Source organism: Leopardus geoffroyi, chromosome B1, assembly GCF_018350155.1.
Source record: "Leopardus geoffroyi isolate Oge1 chromosome B1, O.geoffroyi_Oge1_pat1.0, whole genome shotgun sequence".
Classification (NCBI taxonomy): domain Eukaryota; kingdom Metazoa; phylum Chordata; class Mammalia; order Carnivora; family Felidae; genus Leopardus; species Leopardus geoffroyi.
In genome coordinates, this window is record NC_059327.1 from 109634276 (window position 1) to 109656838 (window position 22563).

The 22563-nt window shown below is 37.5% G+C and overlaps 1 protein-coding gene across 21 annotated transcripts in view; it reads left to right on the forward strand.

Annotated features, from left to right (window-relative positions):
• Window positions 1-2906: 2906 nt before the first annotated feature.
• CAMK2D (calcium/calmodulin dependent protein kinase II delta) overlaps window positions 2907-22563 on the forward strand; it is a 316543-nt gene continuing 296886 nt past the window's right edge. For all 21 annotated transcript variants that reach the window (XM_045469296.1, XM_045469345.1, XM_045469390.1 and 18 more), the window contains exons 1-2: window positions 2907-3914; window positions 5544-5638. In XM_045469296.1, the coding sequence (XP_045325252.1) occupies window positions 3850-3914; window positions 5544-5638 (160 nt within the window). In that variant the 5' untranslated portion in view covers window positions 2907-3849. The remainder of the gene's footprint in view (window positions 3915-5543; window positions 5639-22563) is intronic.

The following is a 22563-nucleotide window of genomic DNA, read 5'->3' on the forward strand; positions in this document are numbered from 1 at the left end:
CAATGTGAAGTCATGTTTGAAAAATGTGTAGTAATTGATAGAGTGGCTAGGGAAAGCTCCATCAATAAGATGATAGAGAAAATATTAGAAGGAGGTGAAGAAATGCAATAGGACAGTTAAACATTCCAGGGAAGACAGAATAGCAAATGCAGGGGCGCCTGGGTGGCGCAGTGGGTTAAGCGTCCGACTTCAGCCGGGTCACGATCTCGCGGTCCGTGAGTTCGAGCCCAGCGTCGGGCTCTGGGCTGATGGCTCAGAGCCTGGAGCCTGTTTCCGATTCTGTGTCTCCCTCTCTCTTTGCCCCTCCCCCGTTCATGCTCTGTCTCTCTGTCTCTCTCTGTCCCAAAAATTAAAAAAAAAAAAAAAAAAAAAAAAAAAAGAATAGCAAATGCAAAGTTGCTAATCAGGAGCATGCCAAGTCATGCTCCAGGAACCGCAGAGGCCAGTGTGGCTGGAGTAGAATGAGCCAGGGCACAAACTGAGGTAGGGAAGACTAATGATGTAGGAGTGGAGGGCAGATCCCCCAAGGCCTTGTAAGCCATTTTTAAAATTTTGGTTTTTAGTCTAATTGAGACACCAAGGCTTCAGAAGTTTTTGAGCGAAGGCATGATTTGTCCTGACTGAGGGTTTAAGGGAACCATTATGCTTGCCTCGGATGAGACTAGAACAAAGGGGGGCAAGGGTAGAAGCAGGAGATCAGGAAGAAGGCAAGAGATGATAATCCAAATGGAATTTCTGTGTAATTGTGAAAGGGTTACTGCCTTAAGAAAGCCCACGCTTCAGAAATAACTGGCAATATTTGTTTAAATAAGATAAATATTTTAATTACTTTAAGATATAGACCAAGAAACAGCACAAATGCAGAGTAAGCAGTGTTTTAAAAAGTACACATTTATTGTCTAATAATACATCAATATTAAAACTATTATGTTTTCTTTATTGTATCATACAATCATCATAACCATGTACAATTATTGGTAGTTTAACTAATTGAGATAAATACTGTAATTATGTAGACCTCATTACTTGGATATTTAAAATTTTTTTCTTCCCTAGAGTTGTAAAATTTTATATTATCTTTATTTATTGTTTTAATTTTACTTGTTCTGTTTCACTTTTAGGTTCAGAGAATATTAAATTATTGCATTATAACTTGGACCCATATTGTTAAATATTTGATATAGATTAAAAATCTTTAGCATAGACCAAATTGTTTTTTTTTTTTCAATTCTATAGCCCAATTATTAGTATTTAGACACCTTTTTTTTCCTTTATATAGTTTTTGGTATCATCTTGTATTATTACATTTTACACAATGTTCTATTTGCTTTTTTTTTTAAATTTTTTTTTCAACATTTATTTATTTTTGGGACAGAGAGAGACAGAGCATGAACGGGGGAGGGGCAAAGAGAGAGGGAGACACAGAATCGGAAACCGGCTCCAGGCCCTGAGCCATCAGCCCAGAGCCCGACGCTGGGCTCGAACTCACGGACCGCGAGATCGTGACCTGGCTGAAGTCGGACGCTTAACCGACTGCGCCACCCAGGCGCCCCATGTTCTATTTGCTTTTAATAGCCAGAAATAAAAATATGTACGAAATTCAATTTTTTTTAATAACTTACAATTTGTAAAATTTTGAAAATTTCAAAGTAAAAGCTGTTGGCAGAAATAGCATTCCCCACATGAGGATCGGAGGGAATTACGATTATGTGTGACTGTGGACAAGGTAATTTACAATTAATAGCAGCCTCTGGAAGTGAGGAACAATTCCTTCAAGTTTTAGATTCTCTGTATGACCAAGTTATGTTTTATCTTCCAGCTGTGGAATTTTGAGTCCATGATGTAATGCTAAAGATGAACAAATTAGCACTGCAAGGTTTTTAGGGTCCTAAGCCGTAAAGGCGAAGGTCAGTAATTTGGAAAGACCGTTCATAACCCTTTTGTTCCGCGTTTTAATTTGCAATTACATAGTTTATTGAAAACACAGGACTGTAAGAAAGGCCCAGGGGTGATTTCAGCAATCAGCGATTTATTTTACATGTAATGCATAATTATTTTTTCTCCTATCTGCTGCATGCTAATGATTAGGAAGTATTCTTGAACTGTTAAGTGATTTTCCAGATAACCATTTACAGAGTATACTTCTGTGCCACCATCACTGGCAGGGCACACTCCGCCTCTCCTTTTCTTTTTTTCCTTTGCAAAGCGAAACGGGCTAGAACGTGTTCATGTGATGCCAGTGACGTCAGCCTCGACCGGGTCGCGTGACCGACACCCAACCTTCCCACAACCCCACCCCCGCCGCCAGAGCAGGAAATCTCGCGAGAAACCGTCTTACTATCAGAACTTACCGAGGTTACTGGGGAGTTACTCAGAAGGTGTGGCTCCATGGGGGAGTTTTTGCTTTCATTCTAACACTGAGGGCCGAAAGCAAAGGCCTTCGGGGGTTGCCAGAGTCTGAGCCACCCAACCTATAACACGGCGGAGGTGGACAGTGAGGTGGCAGTCATATCAGAAGTGAAACGTGGCGCATGGCTGGCGTCGTCCCTCGCTAAACGGGCCGGGGGTGGGGGGGAGGGGAGGGTGAAAACGCGCACCCGGAGCTCGGGAGCGGGCGGCTGGGCTTTTGCTGGGGTGGGCCCGGAGTCACTGGGAGGTTGTAGGCTGGGACCCTTCTAAGGAAGCAGTCAGTTGCCCACATCCGGCCCCCGCCGTGTCAACACGGAGACGCGCCGAGATGAAATGGTTGCACACTTCGCCCTCCCACCCGGAGCACCGCGGCTCACGAGTCGGCGTGGAGCGGTTTCTAGTGCCCCGTGCCCGCAACAGGGTCGGGGGCCTCCGCGGCCCGGGAAGCATCCCCGGGCAGCCCACGACTTACCTCACATCTTCTAAATCAACCCCAGGTTTAGGCAGCAGCTTAATTGCGAGTTTAACTGGGTAATTTTGACATCTCATCTCATTCACCTAAATCTTCCCCAGGCTTCTCCCTAGTACAGCCTCCTCCGCCCACCTGGTCTCTCCCCAGACGGGTGTGCGCGAGTGTAAGACCTAGGGAGGGAGAGCGAGATCCGCGAAGGGACTGGGTTAGAGTCGCTAGAGGGAGGTGTGGGACCGGCGAGAGGGGGCTTCGCGAGGGAGGGGGTGCTGGCAGGCGGAGGGAGTGGCGGGAGGAGGAAAGAGGCGGAGGCCTGGGGACGGCGGACTAGTCTTCGCCCCATCCGAGCGCTCTTTCTCTCGCCGCGCAGTCTCCAAGCGGCGCGGGCTCTTGGGGGAGCGCCAGGCAGCTGAGGTGCCCGCGGGAGGCAGGCGGGTCCCGGGCGCGCACGCTCGGCCGAGCCCCGGCGCGCCCCGCGCCCGCGCCTGCTGACAGCTGCAGCTGGGCTCGAGCTGTCCGCTCTCGGCTGCGCGGCCTCCGCCCCCTCGGGTTCCCTCCCCTCTGCCCCTACCCCTCCAGCCCCGGTGCGGCTAGTTTCGCAACTGCTTTCGCCCCGTGCCCGGCTGTTTTCCGTTTCCCGACCCCTTCTTCTTGAGTACTTTGCCCCCAGCATTTGGGGAGAGGGGCTGGAAAGGGGGCGGGTGGAGCGTCCAGAGGAGAAGGAAGCGAGGGCCGGAGGAGGAGGAAGAGAATCTGCGGACCGTGGGGAGGAGACCCCACGCCACCCTTTCTGGTCATCTTCCCTCCCGCCCCGCCCCTGCGCACACTCCCTCCCGGGTGAGCTACTTTCGGACGAGGAAAGTGAGGGCGGCCCTGGGTGACAGCGCCGCGGGGCCAGTCCTGGGGAAGCCGCGCGTCTGTTCGAGTCTTGTCCGCCGCGCTCCCAGCCAGGGGCATAGCCCGGACCGAGGATGGCTTCGACTACAACCTGCACCAGGTTCACGGACGAGTATCAGCTTTTCGAGGAGCTCGGAAAGTAAGCGCCTTGGCCCGCATCTGCACGTCCCCTTTCCAGAAGAGGGCGGGTCGTGTTGCCCCCGACCCACCGGCCTCCCGCGTGGGGCGAGGGAGTTTGGGAGACCAGAGGAGAGGGAGGAGGGCCCGCGGTGTGGCAGCTCTGAGGAAGGTGCTGCTTTAGCGAGAGGAGGGGACAGAGACGGAAAAAGACCCTCCACCCCGGCTGTGGCACATTCCGATAATCCTTAGCCCACCTTCACCCGTTCCCCCACCCTCTAGCCCTAGAGACTTAGTGGATTTACGATCCCTGCAGTTGTAGCTGTCATCCAGAGAAGTGTGCGAGCGTGTGTGTGTGTGTGTGTGTGTGTGTGTAGAGGAAACAAGAACCCATGTAAAATGCAACATAGATCACGTTTTCTGTAAATAGAGATGCCTCCTGGTTAGCCGGCGTGTCGGCCGTACGACCCTCGTACGGATGAGAACTCGCTGCCACAGACGGTGCCATATTTATTGATGCCGAAAGTTCAACTTGGCGTAGAGTCTATTTTGCATCCAGTAGTTGTTCTGTCCAGGAAAAGGGCCACTGAAAAGAACTCGACCCCTTGCCCCATGTCCACTCTTATTCTTTGCACTAGGTTATTCGCTCATCATCATCATCCTTCCAATGATTTACGTGTACATCTTCGCATTCTCTGGGAGGATTTATTTATACAGGCAACGGCAAAGACCTGGAGACCGAGAGAAAGCTTCCCAAGGGTAGCCTAGTGTTGTATAAAACGACCTCCTACACCCGACTGGCAGAACTGCTCGGAGAATTTAAGGAAGGGGACCTGAGACCTCCTGAGGACCTCTGTGCTTAGGGACTTAGGGGCTGAACCGTGAATGTTGATTTATGTAGCATCCAACCCAAACCCAGTTCTTCTATCGCTAGTTTCGACTATTACTTATGAAAGGGGTGCGTTTATATGTATGTTGTTGTTTTATGCAGTTGAATTCAAGGGAATGTAATTATATTTTAAATGTAATGAAAATTATATCCTTATATATTTATACGCTGTCTGTTGTTAAAACATGGAGAATATGTCGGAAGAGCAGCTTAATTCAAATCTCTCCCTTCCCCCAGCTCAAAACAGGGCACAGAGAAATCACCATATCAGGATTTGTTAAACCACACAAATGTTCCCAACACTTATATTTTAATGAAAACAATCGCCATATTTACTTAGTTGGAGCCACATTAATTTTTTTTAACAAAATAAATAGATTTTTACTGCTCTTCCTCAGCCATGCTCTTTGCAGTTTTTTTTTTTTTTTTTTTTTTTTCCCCTCTCAGCATTTGGTGCTGTGTGAGTGTGAATTGTAAAATGTTTTCAAATTTCATGTGCAAACAAGAGCGGTCATTATTGGCAATTCCTTTCATTTTGTTGATTAATAATGTGTGCTCCCTGTTAAATAAAATTTACTTTTATTCTTCAACATTACGGAAGGTTTAGGTTTCCAGGAAGAATCGTTCATTTTGTGGATATTACTGTAGCGCACTGATGTTTGACAGTTCATTAAATGCAACAAAAATGCTGAGATTGCTGTAATTTTTTAGTAGAATATCATAGCTGATTATATTGATGACATGCTAATTATTGGTTTTCAGGGGGGCTTTCTCAGTGGTGAGAAGATGTATGAAAATCCCTACTGGACAAGAATATGCTGCCAAAATTATCAACACCAAAAAGCTTTCTGCTAGGGGTGGGTATTATCAACCACATATACAGTATATGTTAATTTTGTATTTGTCATGTTGATTGTTGGTTCTGTTGTATGTAGATATATACTTATAATTGAACTGTAGACCTACGGTGTCCTATTACATTCTGAGATTATTTCCTTCCTGAATGCCTTGGTATGTATAGTTTAAAAATAAACACACAGAATTTTAATAACAATTATTAAGTAATTATATCTGTCCTATGAGCACTAGCATAAGTAACTGTATTTTAAAGAAAAGAAGTGTCACAAAGTGCATTTTGCCTTTAGCTGTGCTGTGAAATAACTTTCAGAAATACCCAGGAATGGAAAAGTGTAAGTCTCACAACTGTCATTCTCTTTTTTGCTTTTGAGAGGAAAAATAGGTCATAGCTCAGTTGAATCATATTTCAATTGTAGTTACACTTGAACTTAATTCATCAAGGTATATTTAACAGTAATAGCTTTGGGAGGAAAAATTTATCATTGCTATATTCTAGGAAGTTCAGCTTGATTTTGAGGTTTCTGTGTGCAGTCCAGATCTTTACTGGGTCTTCCGCATTAAGACTTCTCACAGACTCATGTGATGTATTTTACACATGCTCTATAGCCACAGAGATCATTCCTATCATAAAATAGCTGTTGACATAGGAAAAAAAAAAAACTGAAAGGAGCTCCCTGCATTCTTTCTGTTTTGTTGAACTTATGCAAAAGTTCACTGAAATGTTAGGCATTCTAATTATTGTGGACACGTGTCTAAGGTATTTCCATGGGAATTTACGATGTAATGAAATTTAAATGAAATTAAAATGAACAAAATGCCACAGTATAAGCCCATTTAAGTGACCTGGTTTATTTTAAGTAATGAGGGAAGAATTCTATTAGGGTTAGTTTGCCCCATTTAATTTGTCTTCTAAAAAGTGCTGCTCTCTAGTATCCTGGTGTCATTTTTGGTCTCTGCCATACTTTTTTTTTTTTTTTTTCCTCATTTGTTGCAGCTTCTACTTTAGGTTTAGATTGGCATTTCAGTTTATTCATTAAAATGAGATTTTGTTGTGATTTTCTTCATCCGATTTTAACAGCACTCTGAGGAAGATCTATGTGCTAAAGTAACCAGTGCCATAGCTTCACAGCTTGAGAACTAATGAGAAGCACGTTACGCTCCATCATGTTCCCCTTTCCCTCTTCTCTCCACAGGAAGGTTTCTAACAGTCAAAAGGAGTTACCAAGCTGTAAATGACATTTTAGTTTTTAAAAAGAAAAAATGAAAATTCTCTCAATGTTTTCTTCCTGTGCGCTAGATACTTTTGGCAAAAGTAGGAGTATCAGTTCTTCTGGAGGCATGACAACACCTATCCCAAATCTTTCAGTGGCTTTAAATTTTCTCTCAAAACAAATCAGTGTTGTGCTTCACTTCTCCTTGATTTCCTTAATTAGAGTCCTCCCTCTTCATCTACCATAATTTATACTCCCTGAATCAGAATGGCAAATACATGTGTTTCTGCTCCCATTATTTTTCCATTCTTCTGCCTCCACTCTATGGAAGATAAGTCTTCTCTAGCCTGTTGGGATTCCTTCTTCCTGCCAGTGTTCCTTACCTGCTCATACTGTGCTGTAAAGAACAACCTACACCCAAAGCCACTTTGCCCTGTCTGGATTTAATTATTCCAGTTACGTTTAGGAAAAGTAGTTAAAGTGAAGTACTAGAAGACCTGCTTCTTCTCCCTCTCCGATTTCCTTTCTTAACCTGCTTCATGTCAATCCACTGAGGAGTGAGGTGGGAAAGAAGAGGCTTTGGAACTAAATGCTCTGGGTTTAAATTCTGACTCGCCTACCTATTGGATGTGTAATCTTGGGTGATTTACATATTTTCAATGAGCCTTCAATTTCTTATCTGTAAATGGGTAATAGTGTAACCCTTCCTTTTATAGGGTTTGTGAGGAGTGAATTAATATAGTATAGAACAGTGTCTGCTACATAATATGTGTTCAATGAATATTAGCTGCTATTATTATCTCTTGGGTTGCTGAAACAATCAGATGTGATTACTTACATGAAAGAATGAAAATTATAAATCCAGTGGCAGCCGTGACTTAGCTGTGAGTAACCAGTTTGAATCTTGGCTTTACTATTTAGTGTGTAATGTGGTTCAGTTATTTACCTTTTCTTCATCACAGGTTCTTCACTAATAAAATGGGGGAAAAGTACTCATAGTGTATCATGGGTTGTTTTGAGGATTCAGTGAATTTTATGAGAACCACTTCTTCATTGCAAAGTGCTGAGTCAATTTTACCTATTACTGCTCACCTGTAAAATATTATGGTACTTCAAATTTTTCAATTTATTTTATAACCATAACAATTAGAGCTGCTTATAGCATATTTATACTTTTGAATGTGTGCATGTTTAAGCTGTACCCATATTAAATTGTAAATACTTAAGAAAGTGCTCTCATTATTTTAAATAAAACATTTCACAGCATTGAGGACCTAGGAGGAGCTCAGTACAGAGTGACTAGGATCACATATGGTTATTAAATGGTTTGTAAAGGAGTTACATACTTAGTTTAATTCCTAAGAACAAGCAAGTACTAGATGTAAAGTAATCTTTTATAAAATAGTGTATTAAGATATCAAGAGCATATACTTTGAAATATGAACTCTCCTTTAAAAACACTCCCTTTCAGAATGTAATAATCCTGAAAATTACTTTTACAGAAAAATTTAAAATATAGTATATTTAAGGGAAATTAGAATGATATCTAAATTAGCATACAGTTTTTCCCTTAATGTACTGATTTTTTTTCTTTTGGCTATGCATGGCAGTTTTTGTGGAGCATATAATTTTTTGTATAAATTTTTGTTTGTATTATTTAAAATGCCATGCCTTTGTAAATCCAAGCTTTAAGCCTGTTTGTTTTAAAGACCAGGAAGGTCCTCCAACTCAAATAATGTTCTTCAAATGTAACATTACAACTGGAAAAGAAAGACCATTGTCAATACATTTAAGACCATGAGGGATTGCCAAAAATTTGGCTATATTCCTGCACAAATTTACACATCCAACTCTACTATCACCCAGGCATTTTTCTGTGCCTAGATGTTAATGGATTTCCAGCAGACAGTTTCAGTTGCATTTCCTCTCAGCTGTTAGTCACACAAACCATATTTGGGAGACTCAGAGTCTGTTGAAGAATTTCTTTCCTTTTGCGTTAACACGTGCATGCACAGAACATTCATCATATGATACTGATTAGATAGATTAAGTACACTGATATATAATTTGGCTTGCTTTAAAAATAGTGTAAGAAAGTTTCAAACATCTTCTGTTTTATATGCAATTTTTGTCTCAAAAAGTTTTTTTTTTTTTTGTCAGCTAGGAATAGAAAGCATGCTTACTTAGTAAATGGTAGATAGTGATTGTAGAATTTTATCTCCTATTTTTACCATGGGCAGTAGAAATTCTATCATTTTGGTCCCAGACAATTAGGTTTGTACTTAACAAATCCTAATTTGCCATGCTATTTTGATACTTTGTTGATTTTGACCTGGTTATAACTGTAAGGTATTGACAGGTTATGCAAAGTCCAGGAAGGGTTGTGATTGCAGTTCAGAATCCAGTAGACTGATGGTTCTGATGGCAGATGTCTTTAGAAATAGTATTTGTGATTTATTTCACATTTTAAAGACTCCCTGTGGTAAAATATTTTTTATGATAGTAATAACTTCTTAATGTTCATTTTCCAATGTAATTGTTGATCATTAGAAACCACTTTTTATTACATAGGGTCTGATGAGCCACAAGTCATTATTTTTGTAAAATGCAAATTATAGAAGCTTGAAATAGTATGTGCTATTACAAGTATATTTTAGCTCTACTCTCTTGATAAAGTTAAAAAGGGATTCCATTTTATATTTCTGCAATACTTCACAGATCTAGTACAGTTAAATTATTTGGTATTCTTTGATTTTACTAGTTTTGTTAATTCCCAAATTGATGATCTTAGAATATGAATCAGGACTTTATAAAAACTACTTAAACCATGTACACCAAATTAGGTCTCAGCTATGAAATCTGAATATTGCATGCATGTCCTAAGTAGTTTTTTTTTATGTTATAATAGAGATGTCAATAACTAACTTTTGCTCCTTTTTTTTTTCTTTTCTGGCATCCAGGCAGTCAAGAAATTAGTGCAATTTTTCAGCTTTGTGGTTACTTGTGTTAAGTTGGAAGCAGAAATGAGATGATATAGATGAATTGTTCTGATTATACATTATTGATTTTGCAATTTGGAACTAATTGGGCTAATTAATATTTTTTGAAAGTTTCTTGGTTTGAGCAATGTTTTAAGAAAAAATTAGTAAAGTATTTTTATTTTTGTATGTGGAATTTCTACAGCTCTTTAATTATTGGGCCCCAGAGTAGTCCTTTCATTATGTTTAGTTGTATTTGCATTTTTACATAGGTTTTGATATTAGGTATCTATTTTCCTCTTTTAGTGAATGAGAATATTATTGATGTTCAAACTGGTTAGGAGATAAAAATGCATATCTACATTTCCAGAAAATAATAAAAATCCTTTCTGTATTCCAACATGGTTATAATGTGCAAAGTTAATATAAAGAACATGGTTGTCAGGCATCTGACTGTGGTATCAATAACTAGTGTCAACCTCTACCTGACAGATTATGCAATAGGAATTGAACACCTGGAGAATCTTTATTGTTATACGAGATTAATACTTTTCATTTCTCTTGAAATATTGAATCAATTTGGTGTAAAAATTAAAATTTAGTAGTAAATTTTTTACGGGCCTTTTAAAGTTAATAATCATGAATTGCTATAAGGCACATACTAGGATTTTCTTGGGCATTTAAGCTCATTGTTGACTAGAATTTTATTTAATTAAAATAATTTTTTTTCTTGGGCTGATACCAAGGCAGACCAACTCCTACTGTCTCTTAGGCTGAATTGATACATTTTTTTTTAAACATCTGCCCCTCCACATTTGTTAGGGTATGGTGTGCACAGTATTTTTTATTATTGACAGTTAAGGGTTGTTCGGTGAATTGTACTGCCATACATTAGGTGGAAGCTTGCAATACTTTTACTCTAAAATATAATACCTTTGTAGTAATTTGCTTTTATACTACTTTATAGATTACTAAGCACATTCACTTATGTGGCCTTATTTTATATATTTTTATTTAATAAATATTGCATAAGTATAGTGGGCAGAATGTTAGGAAAAGTAAGGCTATCTACACAAATAGACATAGAAGACATAAATGGTATAAGCCTAGCTTGAATAAAGTGCTGTTGATTTTCAAAGGAAGGAAAGGTTATTTCTGCCTGGAGAGATGAAGGAAGGCTTTTATATAATATGGATTTAAATAAATTTTAAGTACCACAAGTCTAAAACCATTTGGAGAGATTATTCAAAAGAGTTTAAATATCTGATTCTAATTAAAATATTATTTTACTCAGATGGTAAATTTGTTGCAACTATCAGTATAAAGTTACTTTTAGAATAAAATAATTTTTATTAAAACATTAAAAAAGGAAACTTTTTTAGATACCAAAATTCCTGATCCAGTTAAGGGAGATAGATCATTACTTCTTAAGGTGAGTTCATAGACCTTTCATCTACTGTAAACTGTTTCTCTAGTATAGGGAAACTGTCAGGTTTGGAGGAGAGAGAGAGAGAGAGAGAGAGAGAGAGAGAAGGGAGAGGACAGCTTTGCTTGTTGTTTGTTTGGTTTTGATTTTAAATATCTGAACTATCCTTGTAATCATACACAGTCACAGAACAAAATCATAATTGATTTTTTAGTTAGGCGAACCCCTTTGCTGGTACTATGGTCTCCTTTTAACTTTTTAGAACTTTCTTACTACCCAAATCAATAATAATAATAAAATAATAGGAATGGTAATAGCTATTATTTTAAGAGAACCTTCTAAGTGACCGATATATACTTACAAGATACTTTGTTTTACTTAGTTTATTGTTATTATTATTATTCAGTTTTTAAAATAGAGGAAACTGAGGCTGTAAGTTACTAAAAGCCTCAGTATTAGTCAGTAGTGGAGTCAGAATTTCAAACCATTTTCTTTGGCTCTAAACCCTGGCTCTTTCCACTACCACATCCCATTGATTGCTGTTACAAAGAACTTCTCTTAACCTCTCTGTACTTATTGGTATGTGCTTGACTGATCTCCCCACTAAACTTCAGGGTCTTTCATAAAAAGGACTATGTCTTCTACAGCTTTAGGTCCTCAGTGCAGTGTATAGAATTGAGTATTTGTTTGGGAAAATATATTTAGAGTTCCGCCTTGTGAGAGAAGATAGTATTTTAATTGCTGCAGTAACATAAAATCAAACTAAAGTTTGATAGTCCTCTGTTCTCTTTCCTGGAAAGAAAACAGTGAGGTGAAGAATCAGTGGGAAAATGATTACAGAAGAATGACATGTTTTGGTAAACTTAATTCATTAACTTACTGCAAATATCTCAAAACACACTAAGTTCCTAGGACTACTTCTTCTAAATGATTCACTTGTTGCTGAAAAGAAAAACTTAGCCCTTAACCAAAGCCCAGAGGAACCTACTCAGAAAGGCATTTTATTTCTCAGGCTCCTCTTGTTTGTGAAGCATGGAGGACGGATGTTTGTTGTTTTATTGTTTCTTCTTGGACAACACTATGTGCCAAATGCATACTAACATGTGGCAAGTGAAAGAAAAACCTAAAACTATTTTTATAAATATTTTATAGAATTTTATAAAATTTATAAAACTTGGCTGTTTTATGTTTGTTGGAAAAATAACTTAGGTACAGCAAGTCATATAAAGATACACAGATAATATTGTGTAATATTTATGTACACTTAATTGTTTTACCTAAGGTTATTTTCTCTTTAAATTACATGGGGATTGGAAACTTTTTATTACCTAACATCTTAAGTATGAAATTATATTTTATAAATCATAAAACAGTAAGCATCCAAGAAACCTCCACTCAATAACTAGAGCATTCCCTCTACTTTTGAAGCTACCTGTGTGTTCCTTGCTGATCCTCATCTCTTGCCTTGCTCTGAGAGTTAATCACTGTCTCTTACTTTTTAATTTTTTTAAGTTTATTTTTTGAGAAATAGAGGATCTCAAGCAGAGCCCTACGTAGGGCTTGAACCCATGAACCGTGAGATCATGACCTGAGCAGAAATTGAGTCGGACACTTAACTGACTGGGCCACCAGGTGCCCCAATCTCTTACATTTTTAAAAGAGAAATCTCTTTTTATTTCCCCATGCCCTGGGACTTGTTAATTAACTGGTTGATTTCAGTTGGCCAATCAGTTACCAATGGAAAATCTATGCCCTCTTTATCAAGGTATATTTATATATGTATAACAATATATGTATTGTTGTACATGTATGAATTTAAAATTTATGGAATAAACTCATATTAGTATATAATTTTACCCTATCCCTTAAGGCTAGGGAAGGCTTAAATTATATGGAATTTTTTTAGTAATAGGAAATTATTTTATTCCTACGTCTTTTTGAAGCATTTTCATTAATGATGATGTACACACATTGAAATAAAGCAGGAGTAAGTTACATAAAACTACCTTATTAAAGGTAAGTATAGTACTTGAAAATTAGATTTCTCTTTTATCTTCTAGAGAAGTTGTAGAGGTCAGATATGCCATATCACGGCATTAGTGTTCAAATTAAAATTTATATTTTGGTGAAGAAATATTTAGGTGATATTTGGAGTCTGTGTTCTGATAACTTGGATTTCTGCCGAAGTGTATTCAATACTAGTGCAGGCCCAATTCTGCTTGTCCCTGGTGGACTCAGTGATTTCCCCCTTCTATGAATGGTGCCTTACTTTTCCTGGACTTTCAAGCATGCTTGATTATCTTTCTTCTCCTTAACCCATCTCAACACTTTCCATCTCTTCCTTTTTCACCATTTTAACTTGAGCTCTTTTTTTCTTAACTCTTTTAAACAGCTTCCTAAACAGATTTTCCAGCTAATGGTTGCCATGTTTTTTATTCATTTATAAAGTTCATCGTTAGACCTTTTAGTACCCACTGTGCTGGACATCTTGATAAGTTGTAGCGATACAGAGGTGAAAGATAAGAGATCTGCCCTGAAGTATTTTGTGATCCATTAGTGTGGATGATAGCCTGCTGAATACAGTTTAGTTTTTGAGTGTTGTAATAGAAGTATACACAAGGTTTTCATGTAGATAAGGGCTGGAAAAGGTTGTTATCACAGATTTATTGAAGAGATTAATGAGTGAAATTATGTTTTTGAATGGCAATTGAGCCTGGTACAGAAGGGAGAAATGGTTGCCCAGGAAAAGTAAGCAGCATGTTCAAAGGAAGGGAGAAAGTTCTGGCTCTACTCTCCAGATGGAATGAGTACACTAGTGCTGTTGAAACCCTACCTCCTTTAAGACTCATTTCAGGTGCTTCTGCCTCCATGATGCCATCTCTAACTTACTCTCCACCCTTACTTTCCCTCTCTAGGCAGAAGCAATTCTTTTCCTCTTCCTCTGAATAGCTTTTTCGTGTTTTTTAAGCAACTGATCACATTTCTCCTTTTGTGCTTTAGTTATATATGTTGTAGCTTTCAAACATCTTGTGGACATTTTTAAGCTTAGCATTGAATCTGTGCCTGGCACAGTAATTGTAAATTACTTATAAATGTTGAAGATGCTTATAAATGTTTGTTGAATGAGGGGATAAATGAATGAGTGAGCAAATAGGATTCTGTCTCCAGAAGTAGATATATGTTTAACAAGGAGAGACCTTTGGCAGGTAAAGTAAGTGGAAGTTGAGCTAAAGCTTCATGTCAAATGGAATACACTATTGAAAATAATTTTTAATTCATAAATTATTTCATTAGTTTCTTGATGACAAATTATGCTTTGTTGGAAAGAGTTTTGTATAATTGTGTAAATTTTTGAGCAACTGTGTAAATTCTTGCTGGTTTTTTTTTTTTTTTTTTTTTTTTTTTTACTGTGTAACATAAAGTGGCTCAATAAGAAGGGGTAACATTTTCATGGTCTGCATGTCCATTAGTACCACTTTAGTAATGTCACACTCAGGCTATCATTAAATTAATGTTTTATTTATTTCTGAGAGAGAGAGAGAGAGAGAGTATGAGCAGGGGAGCGGCAGAGAGGGAGGGAGACACAGAATCTGAAACAGGCTTCAGGCTCTGAGTTGTCAGCACAGAGCCTCACGCGGGGCTTGAACTCATAACTGAGAGATTATGACCTGAGCCGAAGTCGGACACTTAACTGAGCCAGCCAGGTACCTTATTATTAACTTATTTTAAATGTTTGGATTTTTAAGTTTGTATCCATTCTCATTCTCCGGAGGGAGTTGCTTTTTGACTTATTTTTTAACTAAGCTCATTTTAAAGAGCATTTTGGTGATATATAGTTTTGGATTCACAAATCATGAATATTATTTGCTTATAGAGGTTACTTGACTTTTTAGGAAAGACAGAGGCCAGCTGTTAGAACTGCCATGCCTGTCGATTCAGAAACTTGGTAAAAGGACTGGAAAGTGTGCTTGTTTCAATATTGGAAATCCCTTAAAGAAAATATATGTTTTAAAGCACTTATTTCCTTATTTACTGGGGGTTTTACAATTCTACAACTTTATGGTGTATATGTATATATACACCACACACATATATGCACACACATATCTTAAGAAAATATGCTGTTTTCATAAAAACATTCAGAACAGTTGTATGTAATCATGGTGGCAAAATGATATGTAATTTGTGAAATTAGTTCAGCTGAACGTTTTGACCATTTTGTAGAAACTTTACCCATGATGAATTTTTTAGTAAAGTAAGTTATATATGCTCTTATATTAAAGATCGTATATATGTATATATACACACTGGGTATAGGGAGAATTGTATACTATGGACATATCTCTGAAACAAATTTTAATGATTCATTACCAGTTTGCATAAGACATTAACAGTTGTATCAAAATATATATTCTAATTATGCAATCTGGAAAAATACAGAAAAATAGAAGACAATATATTCATGGTTCAGTTTTCCCAGTCACTGCTGACATTTAAGTAGAATACTGGACTAAACTGTACAGTTTTGTGTCCTGCTTTTTTCCTTAATATTTAAAAATTTCCCTATGTTACTACAAATCCTTTGATTTCTTATTAACAATTATACTTCACTGAGTAAAATATTAGTATACGTAGTATTGCTAGTTTTTTTTTAATTGCCTTTTGCTATGCTGACATAATAGTAAACATTGTTTTGTAAAACTTTTTCATATTTCTGATTCTTAGGAAATATTCATGAAGGAGAATTAGTGCGTTAGAAGATGTAATATTATCAAAATTTTTGATGCATTATTGCCAGATTGCATTCTGCATGTTTAACATATTCCTACCAGTGACGTTTAAGTGTGCTAGTGAAAGTGAATTTTGGGGAGCATTATTCTAAATTTCAATTTAATCATGTTGTTCCAGATCACCTGCTAGGTGTGGATAAACAAAGATACAAAGGTAAGGTCCTTCTTCTCAAGGTGAAGTAGATGTGGAATCAAGTAAATTACCATACAGATAAATGACACTATTGAAGTGTTTACTCATTCTGAGGTGTAAGGACATAACTGTTGGGTTGGTAAAAGGTAAGAGAAGACTTCCTAGAGCAGTTAATATTGAACTGGGTTTTGAATAACCAGTTTTGAATTTAAAGATGGCTAGAAAAGATAATAAATTAATAAGAAATTAAAAAAATTAATGAGAAGAAGTGTCAATAAAGAGCGAACTTGAAGGAAGATACATACTTTTCTAACCCTGAGTGATTGACTTACCATGTGTAAATTTTCATGAAAGGATGCAAAAAGTGATGAAAGAGATGGAAAGTTTTTTTTTTGTTGTTGTTTATTTTTGTTTTTGTTTTGTCAGTGAATCATTAAGTACAGCACAATCTGTTGGAAGGTATTAAATAAGGTGGTTGTGGATTTTACAGCTCTGAGTCATTAGGGATGAACAGCTGATAAGAGGAATACCAACCTCTAATCAATCTCACATTTTGTTTTATTTTGCTCTGGGGCAATACAAAAAAAAAAAAAATTAAGTGACTAAGTGGAAGATAAAGGAGAGGAGGATAATTAGAGATTTTTTTTTTAAATGAACCAATATTATAAAAGAGCCCTAGGGAATCCTGTTTCTGTTTATAAACCAGAAAAGCTAGATAGTCTTTGCATTTGCAATATTAGATTAATAACTGTTGCAAAAAATGTTTGTGGGTTTCTGTTTAAAACCAAAAGTAAGATGTCTAATATGCCCTGCCTGAATTCTCAGTGTCTGTAATAGTACCTGGCATTTTTCACAGATACTTACTGAATAAAATGAGTGAATGCTGGACTCCCAAACTGCATCATCTTATGATTAATGAATGTACATTTAGGGACCCAGAAGTTTTAGGAGTAATATTTGTATACATTATTTCTTTTTCAAAACAAAAAGCAAAAACTAAGGAAGCTCACAATTGCACAGTGAGATTAATTGTCATATAATTAATATTTTTTTAATGTTTATGTATTTTTGAGAGACCTAGAGAGAGCGTGAGAGGTGGAGTGACAGATCGAACGAGAGGGGGACACAGAATCCAATCTGAAACAGGCTCCAGGCTCGGAGCTATCAGCACAGAACCTGATGCAGGGCTTGAACCCACAAACTGTGAGATCCTGACCTGAGCTGAGGTCAGACGCATAACCAACTGAGCCATCCACATGCCCCTGTGATAAATTTATAATTTAGCACAGGCTGGTGTTTGGAAAATAGTCATTTATTCTCATCATTAAATAATGGGCAAATCTCTCATTCACTACTTATAAGATAACTTCAGTTTAAATATTTAACCTCTTTAGCTAAGTTCAGTATTGCAATGTGTTTTCTCCAATTTTAAAAGAATCTTAGAGCTGTAAAAAAAATTGTAAAGATTTCCCCAGTATATTAATACTAAGGATTGTGTGAGTCAAAATTTAAACAGGGAAATATTGTTTTACCCTGTGCGCACATGTGTATGTGTGTGTGCATTTATAAGTAAGATTCATGGTAGAATGATTTTTTTTTGAACTTGGGGTAGGAGCTTTGTTGAGCAGAAAATCTATTGTGATTCAAGGTTGGTATAATCATTAGAATGCAGGTTGGGAAAAATTCAAATTCCAGATTGCAAGCAGAAATTCCAGGGTCAAAGTCCACTCCTGCTCTCTTAATTGTAGCTCTGATTTCAGAACGTTTTTTCATTCTAGTAGAAATGGAGAGGGAAAAGATAAAACTGTCAAAGAGAACAGTTTGCCTCCTGTAAATAGACTTGAGACCTGCTTTTCTCTAATATGTGATTTGGAAATCATTCTTGGAAAAAATCCTTGCTTTGACTGCTTCCCATACATCTTTATGTTCAGGGAAAGGGAAAACAAAATTGTTATCCTTAAGTTGGATGGAAAGAAAAAATTATACTTCATATAATTCACAGAGAACCAATCACTGAATTACTTATAGCTCCATATCCCTCATTTAGTTCTGATAATCATAGCATGATATTCTGCCAATGACATAATAAAGAGAGGGTCCTAAGGCATGAAGAGGGATGGCTAAAGGATCACTTAGTTTATCTTTTAAAATAGTAATGACTTTTAAAAATGGAGTTCATATTTGTTGAATTTTTGCAAACTTTTTAAAGTAGGAGACTTTAAGGTATATGTTTTGAATAATCCAAATGGAATAAATCCAAATTTAGAAACACCAGTATCAGAAATATTCTGTGAGCACTCACAAGGTCAGTTTTAAAAATAGTGCTTAGCTTTGAGAGGATAATTTCTCCCCACCCTGCATATAAATGTTTTATTCAGACCTTCAATAACAAGCTTTCAAAAAAAAGAAAAAAAAAAAAAAAAAAGAAAGAAAGAAAACAAGGGAGGGGAGTGTGAAATGAGCCTTTTGAGAAATCCTTGTATTTAGCATCTTTCATTCAAGGATCTTAAGATGTTCCCTAATGAGTCTCCTAGTACTTCTAGGACGTGGGATTCTTGTGCCCAGTGCTGTAAAGCCTGCCATCCCAGAGTCGCATGTTGCAGCTGCTTCCTAGTGCACATCACACTCTCTCCAGAGCCAGGGAATCGAGGAGGCAGTGTTACCCAGCTGTAGGAGCATAGGGGCAGAGAGATTTAGGGAGTAAGGAGTTACCGACTTGATTTGGAGTTTGGTTAGGTCTCTTGGTCAGTAGCCTTATTCCTACAACAATGCTGTATCTTAAAATTTTTTTTTAATGTTTATTTTTATTTTTGAGAGAGAGACAGAGTGCAAGTGGGGGAGGGTTAGAGAGAGAGGGAGACACAGAATCTGAAGCCGGCTCCAGGCTCTGAGCTGTCAGCACAAAGCCCGACACGGGGGCTCAAACTCACGAACTGTGAGGTCATGACCTGAGCTAAGTCTGGCGCTTAACCGATGACTGAGCCACCCAGGTGCCCCCCAAATGTTCTGTCTTTAAAACATTTGATATCCTGTTTTAGCGTCAAGAAAATAAACTCTACCTCATTTTTCATCTGTGCGACTGTGTACCTTTGGAAGTTTGACATTTAATAGTGAGGAATATGAGAGTTTATATGTACTATTATTGAGGGAAGAAAGCAAGGTTAGCATTTTCTTTAAAAGACAACAGAAGAGAACCATTTGTATTATTCTTGGGCAAAGCGAGCTATAAGGGACATGGAAATAATGAAACATGGTCAGTTCCCACAAAGAACTTACAGCTTGATTTAGAGAATAGGAGACACACATCATTACAGAAGAGATAAAGATGAGTAGCATAAGAATGTAGTATGATGATTCAGTGTACCTAAATGACATTTAGTTGTGGAAACAAGAAAAATAACATTGAGGAAGTAGAAATTAAGATGGATGGATGGAAGGGAGGAAGAGGAACAAGGACACCAGGGTGCAAGGAGTCCTGTAATGTTCAGTGAAGAACCAAAAATACCTGTTTAGGAAAAAGAAATGTAATCTATGGGAAATGAGGAAAAAGCTTAAAAATACATAAAATGTTTGATTGCCAAGTTGAGAATATTGTCTTAAATATAGTGAAGACACATTAAAGAGGGCATCTAGGATGTTACTTGGCAGCAGTGAATAAGCAGGATGGATTGGCAAAGAGTGTGAGGTACTGAGATTCCGAAACCATAACCTAATAAAAGATGAGGAGTGAGGATACAAGGATAAGTGAGCTTTGAAGTTTGAATAATGGGGAAAATTGTAACCTTCATGTAACAGATTAAGAAGTCAGAATCAGCTGAGTTTGATGAAGAGGATGAACTGACACGTGTTTGATGTACAAGCAACATATTTCACATTGAATACTGTATCTAAAAGACCATTGAAAATTGGGTATGATCCTTGAGAAAGGGCCCCAGGAAGCAGGGCAGTATAGGTTAAGAGCATCAGCTATGAAATCAGATTGCTAGGTTTTAAGACCTGGCTCTGCTATTTCCTAGTTCTTATGATCTTGGGCAAACTTCCTGATTTCTCCAAGCCTTGGTTTCCTTATTTATATAACAGCAGTAATCAGTTTAGCTACTCTTTGTGATTTGCAAAGGGTTCACAGTTAAAGCCATACTAGTGGAAAAGATCAGAAGGGAGAGAATATAGAAAGAAAAGAACAGAGGCCCTAGGAGAGGTATGGGGGAATACATCCATTTTGATGGATGCTAGGAGGAAGTAGGACTAGTTTCAGAGAAATGGAAAGATACATGTGAAAAGGAGGAGGGAAACCAGGATAATTCAGTACTGTGACTCTGAGGTAGAGAAGTTTTGCAAAAAAAAAAAAAAAAAAAAAAAAAAAAAAAAAAAAAAAAAGAAAAAAAAATGTATGGCTAGTAACATTCAATGCAATTGAGAAGTAGAGGGAAATGGACTGAGAAAAAGGCCTTATTTTTTCATAAAGCAGGATTTCAGTAGTGTTCAGGAGGAGATCATGAGCATTGGGCCAGTCTGTTATTCATCTCTACATTCTTGTAATCGAGCATACAGCATGAAATATAATAGGTATTTAATAAATATTTGCTGAATGGATAGAGAAAAATTATTTCTTGGGATTAAAGAATAAATGGAGATGACATGTAAAACCTTGCTTGTTTAGTAAAATAGGAAAAAAGAGACAGACATACTCAGGAGTAATTTCAGGGATTAGCCAGGTCAAGGGAATTAACAGTGATAAATAAAGCTGAAGTTTATTTGGAGGAAGGAGAACAAGAATCAGGAAGGGATAGAAAAACTGATAATGCAAGGCAGGAGTGCAAAGTTTATTGGGAAGTCATGGAGACTGTTGGGTGTTAGTGGGAACAGAAGATTTGTTTAGGAAAAAACACATTTTTCCTCCTTAGAGGGATAGCTGGAGAGCAAGAAGATAGTGCACACGCTGAGGTATTTTGGAGATGGAGAAGAAGACAGCTACAGTTCATCTGACATTAAGAGAAATGGAAGTAGGATTGAGAGCTTGGAGAGAACAGATTTGTTATGGTCTTTGGGGTTTGTAAAGAAGAGTCCACCAAAAGCATTGTGCAGTGGATCATTAACAAGTATACCTGACATGAATCTAGCCCAGTAGTGACCAGAGAGGGCTCTAGGAACCCACTAGGGATTGACAAGGTGAGTCAACAGGGATGCTGGTGCCTTTTAAGCATTTAAGGAGATAGACCCCCCTTTTTTTTAACACATTAATTTTCCTTAATTGGTATAGCTAGTAAACATAGAGCAGCTAGAATTTAACACCCAACTTAGGTAATAGCAAAAGACCTTGTCATTCTGTTATGTTTTCTCTGGGTACATCCAGCAGGAGAGATGAGGTGGAGAGGCAGTTAGAAAGCAGAAGCTTGGGAAGAAAATTCTATTCTTCCAGAATGCCAGCCAGAATAATTCCACTTTGGAATGTTTGGTAGCTGATTTCTTTTGTTATCTGAAAGAGAATACTGGGGAGTCTTCAATTCAGTATCTAAATTTCCCTTATTCCTATTCAATTTCATTCAATTTCTCTGCATAAACAAAAGCCTCTGTAGGCAGCTTTTAATGGTTTAGAGTTGTACATAATTTCATCAGTAGGAAGGCACTGTTTATGTAGAAAAATTACTGCAGATCAAGAATATGTAATAAATACTTTAAAGACATCAGCTAGTTCATTTTAGATATTTTATTACCAAAGTTCGTAAGGTTTATCATTGTGAATATTCTATTTCATGTGTGCCTTGCTCATTTTCCTATCTATATGTCTCTGCTTTGTTGACTATGATGATAAGGGCTTTGGTGTGATAGCTTTTCCCCAAAACGTTGGTGTTCTTAATAATTTCCTTAAAAGTCTGTGTCATTTTTCATTTGTTTTTTTCTGGGTCTACTGAAAAAGCAAAGCTTTCTTTGCTCCTTGAGAAAAGCAATGAACCCAAAGACTGTTATCAAGGTAGATGTGATCTGAATGTGTGTCCTTTTTTTTTTCCTTCTCACATAAAATGTTTCTCTGCTCCCTTATTCATTTCCTCATTCTTTTTCCCTTTGCTATTACTATTGATGTTTGATACATAATTACTCCTACTTTTCTCTCCTACCACCAACTTTCTCATAAATAAAACTGTCTTGAGTTCAGACTTGTAAGTTCTAGAAAATAAGAAGTCTCTACAACTTTCTTAGTTAGCTTTCGTGTAACAAGTGGAAATTTTATGTCTTTTATGCTGATGTTTTTGTAGCCCTGGACTTTCTCTAGTTCCCCAAGATCTCATGTCTTATCTTACCCTCATTATATCAGTCATCATTAATTCATTCCAACAAATATTTATTGAAGCAGCTGTTATGTGCAGATATAGTTCTTGATTTGGGGG